Source organism: Myxine glutinosa, chromosome 3, assembly GCF_964187855.1.
Source record: "Myxine glutinosa chromosome 3, kmMyxGlut1.1, whole genome shotgun sequence".
NCBI classification, from domain to species: Eukaryota; Metazoa; Chordata; class Myxini; order Myxiniformes; family Myxinidae; genus Myxine; species Myxine glutinosa.
The window spans coordinates 22,346,597-22,359,621 of NC_136263.1; the positions used below are offsets into that span (position 1 = coordinate 22,346,597).

The 13,025-nt window shown below is 48.0% G+C and overlaps 1 protein-coding gene across 3 annotated transcripts in view; it reads right to left on the reverse strand.

Annotated features, from left to right (window-relative positions):
• The window catches only part of LOC137423758 (disintegrin and metalloproteinase domain-containing protein 12), a 211,937-nt gene that overhangs the window by 11,518 nt on the left and 187,394 nt on the right, over window positions 1–13,025 (reverse strand). For all 3 annotated transcript variants that reach the window (XM_068111240.2, XM_068111239.2, XM_068111238.2), the window contains one exon: window positions 5,994–6,054. In XM_068111240.2, coding sequence (XP_067967341.2) covers window positions 5,994–6,054 — 61 coding nt within the window. The remainder of the gene's footprint in view (window positions 1–5,993; window positions 6,055–13,025) is intronic.

Genomic DNA, 13,025 nt, shown 5'->3' on the forward strand with positions numbered 1-13,025 from the left:
AGAAGAGAAGATGTTCCGTTGACTGAGATCCGGGTCGGGAAATTGACAGATTGTGTCAGTCCCAGTGAGTCGCAGAAGTCCTTTGCTGAAGAGCCATGGCTGGTGAGAGAGGTACCCACACCCAGCCAACTGGCATGATGACAGTTGAAATCACCACATATGAGGAAGAGAGAGTTGGGATGAGTAGATAGAAGTTGGTCCATATTATCAGACAGCGAGATGTAGATGGAGTCATCACTGTTTGGTGGACGGTACAACACACATATGAACAAGAGGTGGGAGCGAAGGGGAAGCCGTAGCCAGAGGTATTCCTGGGGTTGAGGTGGAGAGAGTGCAGTGCAGGGCAAGTGAGGAAGAGTTTTTGATAAAGATAGCAACCCCGCCTCCAGGACGAGACTCAGGTCTATCATACCGGAGGAGGGAGTAGCCCGGGAGAGATACTAAGGAATCAGAGACATCATAAAGGAGGAAAGTTTCTGTTAAGCAGATCACATCTGGTTTGACAGAAGCAACCTGTATGGAGAGATCAGTTAAGTTTGAACGAAGGCCCCGGATGTTTGAGGTCCATACCGTTAATGAAGAGGAAGGGGGAGCATCAGATACAGAACAGGGGGGAGGAGGGGTAGGGTAAGATGTGGAAGAGGTGGAAGAGGTAGGGAGAGCTGTTGAACGTGTGTCAGAGATTTCAGAATAGCTCGGAGAAAGGGAAGGATGGGGCGGACAAAAGGTTTGATGGTGATTGGGTGTGGCACAATGAGGTGTTATTTGAGGAGGGGGAAGAGCGAGGCAGAAGGTTGGGGGAGATGGAGGTGAGAGTTGGAAGGGGGAAGAAGCGGGGAGGACGCTTTGAGGAGGGGGCGTGAGAGGGGGGAAATTGAGAAGCAATGAGGGTGGGGAGATTTGAAGGGGAGGGGTGAGGGGGGAGTTTGGGAGGGAAGGGACAAGGGGAGGGATTTGAAAGGGATGGGATATGGGGGAGATTTGGAGGGGAGGGGTGAAGGAGGAGTCTAGGAGGGGAGGGGCGAGGGGCGTCTTGGCGGGGAGGGGTGAGGGGGTAGTTTAGGAGGGAGGGGGCAAGGGGGGAGATTTGAAAGGGATGGGTGATGGGGAAGATTTGGAGGGGAGGGGTGATGGGGAAGATTTGGAGGGGAGGGGTTATGGGGAAGATTTGGAGGGGAGGGGTGAGATTGGATTTTAGAAAGTGTACGATTTATGGGAAACGAACATTTATTGCAAAATGAGTTTCTTGTGACCTTCGAGTTAAAAATACGTTTAAGGACGCTGGATGGAGGATGGAGTGCAGGAGAGTTTAGGGAATGTAGAAAAAAGGCACTATTGGAGATGGATATTTTTTTTGGGATGAATTGATTTGGTGAGCAAGTCGAGCTAGAATACAATGGAAGGACTAACGCAGAATAAGAGCGAGAATACAATGGAAGGATTTACACAGAATAAGAGCTAGAATACAATGGAAGGACTAACACAGAATAAGAGCTGGAATACAATGGAAGGATTTACACAGAATAAGAGCTAGAATACAATGGAAGGACTAACACAGAAAAAGAGCGACAATACATTGGAAGGACTAACACAGAATAAGAGCTATAATACAATGGAAGGACGAACACAGAATAAGAGCTAGAATACAATGGAAGGACTAACAGAATAAGAGCGAGAATACAATGGAAGGACTAACACAGAATAAGAGCGAGAATACAATGGAAGGATTTACACAGAATAAGAGCTAGAATACAATGGAAGGACTAACACAGAATAAGAGCTGGAATACAATGGAAGGATTTACACAGAATAAGAGCTAGAATACAATGGAAGGACTAACACAGAATAAGAGCGAGAATACAATGGAAGGACTACACAGAATAAGAGCTAGAATACAATGGAAGGACTAACACAGAAAAAGAGCGAGAATACAATGGAAGGACTAACACAGAATAAGAGCTATAATACAATGGAAGGACGAACACAGAATAAGAGCTAGAATACAATGGAAGGACTACACAGAATAAGAGCTAGAATACAATGGAAGGACTAACACAGAATAAGAGCTAGAATACAATGGAAGGACTAACACAGAATAAGAGCTAGAATACAATAAAAGGACGAACACAGAATAAGAGCTAGAATACAATGGAAGGACTAACACAGAATAAGAGCGAGAATACAATGGAAGGACTAACACAGAATAAGAGCAAGAATACAATGGAAGGACTAACACAGAATAAGAGCTAGAATACAATGGAAGGACTAACAGAATAAGAGCGAGAATACAATGGAAGGACTAACACAGAATAAGAGCTATAATACAATGGAAGGACGAACACAGAATAAGAGCTAGAATACAATGGAAGGACTAACACAGAATAAGAGCTAGAATACAATGGAAGGACTAACACAGAATAAGAGCTAGAATACAATGGAAGGACTAACACAGAATAAGAGCTAGAATACAATGGAAGGACTAACACAGAATAAGAGCGAGAATACAATGGAAGGACTAACACAGAATAAGAGCAAGAATACAATGGAAGGACTAACACAGAATAAGAGCTAGAATACAATGGAAGGACTAACACAGAATAAGAGCAAGAATACAATGGAAGGACTAACACAGAATAAGAGCTAGAATACAATGGAAGGACTAACACAGAATAAGAGCGAGAATACAATGGAAGGACTAACACAGAATAAGAGCCAGAATACAATGGAAGGACTAACACAGAATAAGAGCAAGAATACAATGGAAGGACTAACACAGAATAAGAGCAAGAATACAATGGAAGGACTAACACAGAATAAGAGCAAGAATACAATGGAAGGACTAACACAGAATAAGAGCGAGAATACAATGGAAGGACGAACACAGAATAAGAGCAAGAATACAATGGAAGGACTAACACAGAATAAGAGCGAGAATACAATGGAAGGACTAACGCAGAATAAGAGCGAGAATACAATGGAAGGACTACCACAGAATAAGAGCGAGAATACAATGGAAGGACTAACACAGAATAAGAGCTAGAATACAATGGAAGGACTAACACAGAATAAGAGCTAGAATACAATGGAAGGCCAGAAACACACCAACAGGAGGGTAGAGACACTTGGAGGAAGAACGGACAAAGGGAAGAACAAGAGTAAGGGCAGGGATATGAAGATACAGGTGGGGGCAGGAAGGGGTGAGAGAGTTGTTGAGCATTAATGAGGAAGGAATGGCGATGATTGAAGAGGATGTGAAGAGCTATCTCAAAACTCTGGAGATAAAAATGTCATTCAACAGACTGAGGAAGTTGATTCCACAGGTAAATGCAAAAAGAGGAACAAATGAGTTGAGCAGTGACCCTGGAATTGGGAGTCTCACCACAGGTGGGTTACTGCCAGACCATGTGCACCCTAAAAAAAACCTGGGAGAGAATGAACGCAAGACTAGAAACAAGGTTGAAAAAAACAGAGGCCTCCAAACTGTGATGTGTGAATAACAGGCCCAGAGCCTCAGCTTCATCACAGAAGATTATATTGATTTTTGAGGACCTTAGTTATCACGGTAGCGATGCATGAAAGGTGTGCAGCAGGGATGCCAGACAAAGAGGAGATAAATACACCACTGAGATGCAGCTGTTTGGCTTGTAGATCGTTAGAAGTTTGGCCAAAGAACGAATTGGCAGGTTGGAGGATGCCCGGTACGCAGCTACCTTCGGAGGCAAACCTCAGCTGCAGGCCTATGGTCGAGAGTGTGGTTTGCCCAACAAAGATCGTTGCTGATAGCGAGTCCCAAATGTTTGAGTGAATCAACTTCAAGAGGATTGTTAAGGAAGAACCCTGGTTGGTTGATTAGTGTCTCACTGCTGTTCATGGATAAAAAGTTCCTGGTTCAAGTCACGGTTCGCCTAGGAGCTGGTGTGTCGGTGATGATGTGGTTGGACGGGCACGCAAGGCGCAGCGAGGAAGAGCCTCTAACCAGTCCGCTGTGGACCTGAACAAGGGCCCACACCCAATGTGCAACCATTGCTAAACAGAACAGGTTTCTCTTTGTCTCATCATCTCCTTTTTCTGTCCCACCTTACCCAATTGAATGATTAAGGTGTACATGTTGAGGCTGTTGTGGTACCGGGGGCGCATTGTTTCAGTTATTTAATATTAGATTTGATTGCCACTGTGCAGTAGTTTTCTTCTGCCTCTCATTTTATCCCTGTAAAAAAAATCTCTGTTTTGATGAGATATTGTGTGGTGATCAGGAACGGGCTTCGCAGCACCTGAGCAAGAATTGGTTTGTTAACATGTTAGACAGGCAGATTAGATCCGTGCGTAAGCGCCTCAACGTAGAACACTGACAAGATTCGTTCCGCCATCCGGTCGTCGTCCCGCAGCAGTCGTTGAGTTGGGGTTAATTTGGCGTGGCGATTTGCACCAAATTAACCCAGCGGACGTGGTGACCTTTTCGTCCCATACCCACCGGGCGGCACGAGCATGACTGTGGTTGAAGACGCACAACAGTAACAACACATTCCATCTTCTCCTGAGCAGAGTTTGCTGTGGGACAATTTGAGATTAAGAAAGGGATACAGGAGGGGGGAGGGCATACATCAGAAGCACACTTGATAAGGTGCCACTTGGACTTTAGGAAGGAGTCAGGATTGAGAGTTCAGCCTTGTGTTTGGCCACATGTTGTTTTCTGGCTCACCAAAGAGTGGACTGGACACACTATGTGGAATGATCTGAGATTGCTCGAAGGCAAGTTGCTTCCTTTTGCTCTGTTGCATCCTGATCCATTCAGTGTTCCAGCTCTTCCACGAGCCTTGACTGTATAAAAAAAGGCAACTGCCTCAGCACAGGATTCACAGTATTAGGGGTGAGACCACGGGTGCGGTAGCTGCAGAGTAGATGAGATAGGCCGCCACATGAGTGTGAGAGAGCAGGATTTTGTGGAACATTTCCCAGGTGACATCAATACCTCCAGGGGTTATACAGATCGACCTCCAATCTTGAAGTGTTAGGAAAGCTTGCAGTCCCTGTCCACCAGCCTGGATGAACAAACACTCTGTGGAATTGAAGTGGCTCCATGACAATAGCGAAGCAATGTGGACTCGTGAAGTAGTGGAGGAACAAGAGATGTTAGAAGGAAAGTAGGTCTGGCAATGACCAAGGCAAGTTGGTCATTGCCAGATCCAGAAGGGAGGGTTTGCCATTGGCAGAAATCCAGGTCAGAAAGTTCACTGATTGGCTTCAGCCCATGCTGTCATGCTACAGTCAGAGGTCTAAGAGGTACCAACTCCCAGCCAGTTGGCATGGTGACGGTTTGAATCACTACATGTAAGGAAGGAGGAGTTGGGATGGGTGGATACAAGTTGTTCCATATTGGCAGTGAGGGAAAGGAAGGAGAAAGATGTAAATTGAGTTGTCACTCATGTAAGGAATCGAGCAATAAGCGGTTGTGGAGGGACAAGTATCACCAAAGGTATTCCTGGGGTTTGGAGCTGTGAGAGCTCTACAAGGGCAATGAGAAATGCAAACTGCAATGTGAGCACCAGTATGTCTGTCAGACCTGTCAAAATGGAGGAGATTTAGTTGGGGGAAAGCAACAGGAGGCATCAGGGATATCCTGTGGGTGGAATTAGATAAACATGCCAGATTCAGCCGCAGTCGTCATTGGCAAATGTTAGATCATAGCAGAGGTCTCTGATGTTGGAATTCCCTTACAGTTCAGGATGGGAACAGGTGGAGTTGGCAGCGCGGGGAGTATGTGGTAGGGGTAGTAGTCGGGCAGCATGATCAAACATGGGATGGTGGGTGGCATTGACACATTGCAGAGGCGGTGGGGAGGGGAAGGGGCAGAGGGCAAGAGGGAGGAAGTGAGTTCGGGAGTAGGTACGGGAGAAAGCATGAAACTTTTGAAAGAATGTAAGGAAGAGTACCAGACCACGGACCTCATTATTTGTCACAGACTTAATACCTGATTGCCAAGTGCTAGGGAATACCTGATCGGAGTGTGCCGGGTGTTGTTCAGAGTGCTGCGTCTGGCCCGATGATTGTCCATCCCTGCCAATTCCAAAAGATCAAGAAGATGAAGAAACACGAAATGTAAAACAACTTTACACACAACTTTATAACTAACAATCGGTGTCCACTGGAAGCAATCTTGCCGCTTTGAGGAAGCAATAAAAAATAAATAATGGAATTCCCCAAACAGGAGATCAGGAAGCATCGAGTTCAAGGTCATGAGAAACTAGGCGAGGCTGACATTTCGACCATTACCCTTCGTCAGAGCATAATTATAAAGGAAGGGATGAGATTATCTAAAGAAACGTTAGTACAAGGCTGTGGGTGAGATGCAAGGGTCAGGAAGTGGGGCTAGCAAGGGACAGGTGATGCCAATAAATGGTGGGAAATTGTCAAAGATGAAGAAAGAAATAAAATTGTCGGGATTTGAAAATCAAATCAAGGAAAACGTTCTTTGATCCCGTTGGGTGCGAATGTGCCACGTTAAAAAAATAAATTTTAATTCGTCGTGTTTATGGATGTTGGTGATGTAATCCGGTTCACTATGTTCGGAACTCGGCTGCCGTTCAGTTTTTTTGAAGATTTGCAAACCTATACATTTTTGGAAACTACAGAGTATAACCAACCAGAAAAACCAATGTTTCCATTTTTCTGGAAGTATATATGGCGGTCATCTTGGATTTTGAATTTTGTGCAAAGTCTTGGAATGTTGAGAGATCTACCATTAGAGAGGTCTTTCAAATGTTCTGAAATCCTTAGCAACCCGAAGTATCAGGCACAGGTCGTTTGTCACGGTGGGAAACGACGCTTTCTCAACTCCTGTTTGGGGAAATCTATCGTTGCCTTTTCCATCAAGTACTCCTTCACTTATCTTTATCAAAACCAGTATAAAAAAAACACTTCCTATGAAATTTGAGTGGATGTCGGGATGGCATGTATATATTTCCACAGTAATCTACAGGTAGTGGACAAAAAAATGGAAACACCTGGGTAATTGAAGGACACCAAGTATATTGAAAGCAACGGCTTCCACACAGGTGTGGCCCATGCGTTAATGAAGCAAATTACATCCCAGCATGCTTAAGGTCATGTATAAAAATGCTGCACAGGCCTGGTTGCCTATAATTATGGCTAATATGGCTGCAAGAGGAGACCACAGTGACTTTGAAGAGGGATGGTTGTTGGGCCGTGTTTGGTAGGAGCTTCAGTGACAAAGACAGCTTAACTAGCTGATGTTTCATGAGCAATGATGTCCAAGGTGATGTCGGCATGGAACTCCGAGAAAATGACATCATCAACAAAGGGCAACAGTGGGCGGAAACACAGACTCCAGGATCGTGACATCTGTGCATTAATTTGAAGCGCTTGGAAAAGCGGTCAACCGACTGTAGATCAATTGAGTGTCAATTTCAACCTGGGGTGCAAGCATCCAGTTACATAAAAAGCCGAGATTACATCCGCCGAGAACTCCACAGAGCAGGATCCTATAATCGGGTTGCAGACACAAACCGCTTATCACACCTGGCAATGCAGTGGTACAAATAACACAGGAAATGAACTACTGGAGAAATGTGATATGGTCAGATGAATCATCCTTCACCATGTTCTCTACAAATGGACGAGTGCACGAGTGGCACCATCCTAACCAACTCTACAACCCTGAGTGCTTGGTTCCACAAGTGAAGGATTCTGGTGTTCCTGTAATTTTGCGGAGCGCATTTTCCTGGCATGGTTTGGGTGCAGTCATTCCTTTAGAAGTCAAGGTCAATGCCAATCCCTCTTTAATGGTACTGAGTGATCATCTTCACATGAATGTTTTATCTCAACATTTATTTCCGACCTTGTCATATTTGTTTTATTTTCATTAAATCGTTATTGTGTACATTTTATTTGTCAGGTTTATTTGTTCGTGGTTTCGGAATAACCCTGTGTGTTCATTCGGTTAAACATCTCGCATCTTTTCATTTCCGTGTGCGCCACAAATAACCATCATCTTTGGGATGCCGCCTCGGAGTTCAAGCTGGTTTGGGTATCCGTCCCTGGAGATCTTAATTACTGGGCGACGCGACAATACTTTATATTTAGAATTCCCATTCAGTTATACACAGCTATATAATAATGGACACAAGATGGCGCTATAGTTTTTGCTAATTAGCATAACTAATTAATGTGCAACTTTTTGCACTGATGAGTTATGAATTCTTTATAAGTGATTTTTAAACTAAATATATGCAAAATTTCAGCTAGATACCAGAGGTGGGTCACGAACGTAAAAAAAAAAAAACTAGACACATTTTGCTTGTTCGGCCCACTGTCTACAAAGTGAAGTGAGAGATTAATCCAGGAGACTCGAGGAGGGGAAAAAACACCAGCAGTGTGCGTGCCAAAAGAGGTGTGTGGTCGGGGAGGGGAGCGTTACTTTCTGCGGAGTGATAGGACTGGAGGGCTGCAGAACGAACTTGAAGAATTGTGAGAACCTGCCAAATGTATTGAGCAGGCCCAACATAGACACTTGGCTTGCACATGTGCAGTCCCACCCTCACTGTGACGGATTAGGTAATAGCAGAGTACACACAATATATGTCTCATTCAGCACCAAGCTGCGACCTATTGGTACGGTATTTTATTTGTCGTGTGTGTGCATGTGCTCATCATAAAGTGGGAATTTAAGTTTCAAACTATTTGGTAAAAGGTGTATTTTTGACATTCATTTTTATGGGATAGCATTTTGAATTCCATCGGGAAAACCAGTATCCTACGTGTAAATTACCAAAGCCAAGACTTGCTTGCCAGGTTAACTTGGCTTCGCTAACTTGCCAGGTTAACTTAGCTTATCAATGTTCTTCAGGTCTTGCCTCATCGCTAAACAGCTCCGAGTTGAACTTGCTTCCTCAGAGTTTCTCTTCCGTCACAACGTCATCATGTACATCCATTTTCATTTGAATGTGGACACATTCACAGGACAACTTGGCAACAGCTCACAGAGACAAGACATCCCATGTTCATTCACAATGACTCCTCAACTTTGGGGAGGAGGGCACATTTTCATAATATGCTCCTTTTACCTTTGTAGTGAAATTATACCAAGGTGAACCCAGGGGTGCTCGCTACGGAAGGGGCGTCTATAAGACCCGGGACAACCGGGGCGCGCGGACACTCCAGCGGAACTCACTGTGACATAGTCCTGTAGTTTGAATGGTATGTACGCCCCAAATGCTGCGCTGACAATGCGCTGCGCTAACCATTGTTATATTGAATCAACCATTGCTGCTCATGAAATGCTCTGATTTTAATGCCTGTTGCATGCATGTATTCTTACAGGATGTACTGCAGATCTAAATGATATTAAACCTACCCAGAGGTCAAGTCGTGTCTGAGCTTGATTTTCACGACATTTAATATCATTTAGATCGCCGGAATGGCTGACCACAAGAGGATCGTGGTACCGATTCTCGGAGCCGACCCTCAAGCTGAGGGATCAGCATCGGAATTCGCTCACTGGCTCAACACGCTGGAGAATTACTTTGCTGCTCACGAGACAGAGCCCACCGCTGCGATAAAGCTGTCCGTGTTACAGTCAAAGGTCTATCACACTGTTTTCCGGAACATTTCTCGATTTGGGACGTACGCTACGGCTCTAGCCGAGCTGAAGCGCCTCTACGTAAAGACACGGAGCGCTGTGCACGGCCGGCATCAACTCTCTCAGCGGCGACAGCAACCATCTGAATCGATCGATCGCTTCGCGCAGGAGTTGCGCTACCTGTTGGCAGACTGCGTGCAGGACGTCCGGACCCACGAGCAAGTGCAGGACGACTTGCTCCGAGATTCATTCATCTCCGGAATTAGTTCTGGAGTCTTGCGGCTCCGACTCTTGGAGGTCGCGGATCTGACATTTACAGAAGCACTACGGCTGACACGCGTATACACAGATGCCCGAGAACAATTGACCGCATATGATCACCCACGAGTCGTGGCGGGGACTTCGCACCTCGCGCGACCTGAGAGGGCTACCGCCGAGGATACGGAGGGGGACCCGACCACCACTACGGCCGAGTCTCTGGGAGCTCCTGAAGCGGACTCCGCTTCCGGCCTCACTGCTGCCGCCGCTGCCCGGCCACGGCCTGACCGGTATGCAAAATGTTATTTTTGTGGAAATCGGCAGCACCCTCGCTCTGAATGCCCGGCCCGGGAGGCGACATGTCACCTGTGCTCCACCAAGGGCCATTTTGCAAAGGTCTGCAGGAAGGCCGCTCGGGGCACGCATCCCCGCGCGACCTTGAATGGGCTCATCGTGGAGCCAACGGATCGAGCGCCGGACGGGGCGCCTCACTCGGCTTTGAAGAGCCGCTCTCCTTCTCGCGGGCCTCTGGCTACCCGCCCGACCTTGGTGAGATACATCGGGCCGCCGAAACAAATGGCGCGAATGCGACCGGTCACAGCGCGACCGACCTTGACTGGCGTTCGAACGCCTACTTCAAACAAGCAACATGCTCCTGCTTTGGAAACTCCTCTCGAAGTGCGGCAAACGCAGCACGTGACACGAGCCCCATCTGACGGCAGCTTTTACGAATTACATGCACCCACTTTGACATGTGAATCTGCAGACGGCAGAGATCTTTCTCACGTGACGCGAGCGCCATCTGGCGGCGGCTCTTAAGAATTACATGTACCCACTTTGGCATATGGATCCGCTGAAGGCAGAGATCTTTCTCACGTGGCTCGAGCGCCATCTGGCGGCTGCTCTTACGACCAACACACACCCACTCTGGCGAATGAAACTGCTGATGAGCCAACTGACTTCAATGCTCCTGCTGAGGCCCAACCTGCCGACGCTGCCCGAAGGATTGCAGCCGGCGTGGGATCCACCCGCGAGGCGCGATCTTCTCGCCCGGCCGGTACTATACCTGCCGGGTCTGCCGGCCTAGCGCAGGCCTTCATTCCGCTCACGGTCGCGGGCGTTTTTGCGCAAGCTTTGATTGACACGGGGTCCACGGATAGTTTTATCGATCAGCGACTCGTGCATCAACATGGGTGGCCGGTTCTCGGGACAACCCGCCGGATCTTCATGGCCTCTCAGGGACTTCGGTTGAGCACAAAAGGGGCGTGTCGATTGAAACTTGTGATAAAGGGACGCACGTTCCCGGACGTGTATCTCATGGTATTACCGGCCTTATGCGCTGACGTTCTGTTAGGACTTGATTTCCTTAAGCGGCATGGACGTTTGGAAATAGACTTCAGAGGGCCGGACACGCTCGCTGTGTGCGCCCTCGCTCAAATGGACATGGAGCCACTCTCACTGTTCCCCAACCTGACTACTGATTGTACCCCTGTAGCCGTCAAATCGCGGCGCTACTCTCGCGTGGACGCGCAATTCATTGCGGAAGAAACGGCCCTGCTCTTAAAGGACGGTATCATAGAACACAGTAGGTCACCGTGGCGGGCCCAAGTCTTAGTGGTGCGGAGTGAGGCCCACTGCCGGCGTATGGTAATCGACTATTCGCAGACGATTAATCGTTTTACACAGCTGGATGCCTACCCCTTACCGGGGATGGACGCCCTGGTACGCCAGGTGGCCCTGTATTCCGTTTATAGCACTCTCGATCTGCGTAGTGCATATCATCAAGTCCCCATCTCTAGGGCTGATCGCGTCTTTACAGCCTTTGAATCGGGTCAGCGGTTGTACCAGTTCACGCGACTTCCCTTTGGGGTAACGAACGGCGTCGCTTGTTTTCAGAGAGCTATGGATGACCTCGTTGCGAAGGAGAATTTGACCGATGTCTTTGTCTATCTGGACAATCTTACGGTTTGTGGGTATGACCAGGAGCATCACGACGCTAATCTGAAACGCTTCCTCGAGGTCGCGCGGAAATATTGCCTAACCATGAATGCGGCGAAGTGTCAATACTCTCTACGCATGGTAGACCTTTTGGGGTACACCGTGACCCATGGCTCCGTCTCTCCGGATAAGGAGCGTCTGCGCCCTTTGCTCGATATGGCTCCGCCTAGCGATCGGGCTTCGCTGAAACGCGCTCTAGGGCTGTTCGCCCACTACTCAAAGTGGGTGCAAAATTTCTCCGCGAAGCTCCGCCCCCTCGTGGCCTGCGACACTTTCCCCATGGGCCCGGCCGCCCTGGCGGCCTTCGAGGGCCTTAAAGTCGACATCGCTGGCGCCGCTGTCGCGACGATTGACGAGAGTGCCTCTTTCGTTTTGGAGAGTGATGCCTCGGATCATGCGATAGCGGCGACTCTCTCCCAAGGAGGCCGCCCTGTGGCTTTCTTCTTGCGGACTCTCACCTCCGCCGAGCGGAGGCATTCGTCTGTCGAAAAGGAAGCGTACGCGATCGTCGAATCAATTCGGCGATGGCGGCCGTATCTGCTTGGGCGGAGTTTCCAAATCATCACGGACCAACAGAGTGTTGCGTTTATGTACGACACCTTACATGCTCAGCGCATTAAGAATGAGAAAATCACCCGTTGGCGTATCGAACTCGCCGACTTCTGCTACACCATCAAATACTGCCCGGGGAAGGATAACCTGGTCGCTGACGCCTTATCGAGGCCGGCCACTTGCGCGGGGGTTGTAACTTTGGAGGGGCTGCGCACTTTGCACGGCACTATGTGTCATCCCGGGGTAATGCGCTTCGCGCATTTTGTGCGCGCGGGCAATCTGCCGTACTCGATTGAGGACATCCGCCGCATCTGCCGTGATTGCGCGATCTGTGCGGAACTCAAACCGCGCTTTTATAACCCCCCTATGGGGACACTCGTTAGGGCTACTAGACCGTGGGAGCGCTTGGCGATGGACTTCAAAGGGCCGCTGCCAATGTCGAGCAACTCTCGCTATCTGCTCACTATCGTCGATGAGTATTCCCGATTCCCCTTTGCTTACACGTGCGGGGATATGTCGGCTGCCACGGTTATTCGGTGCCTGCAGAATTTGTTTTCTATGTTCGGGTATCCGGCCTACGTGCATACCGATCGGGGTGCGGTGTTCCTGTCCCAGGAGGTGA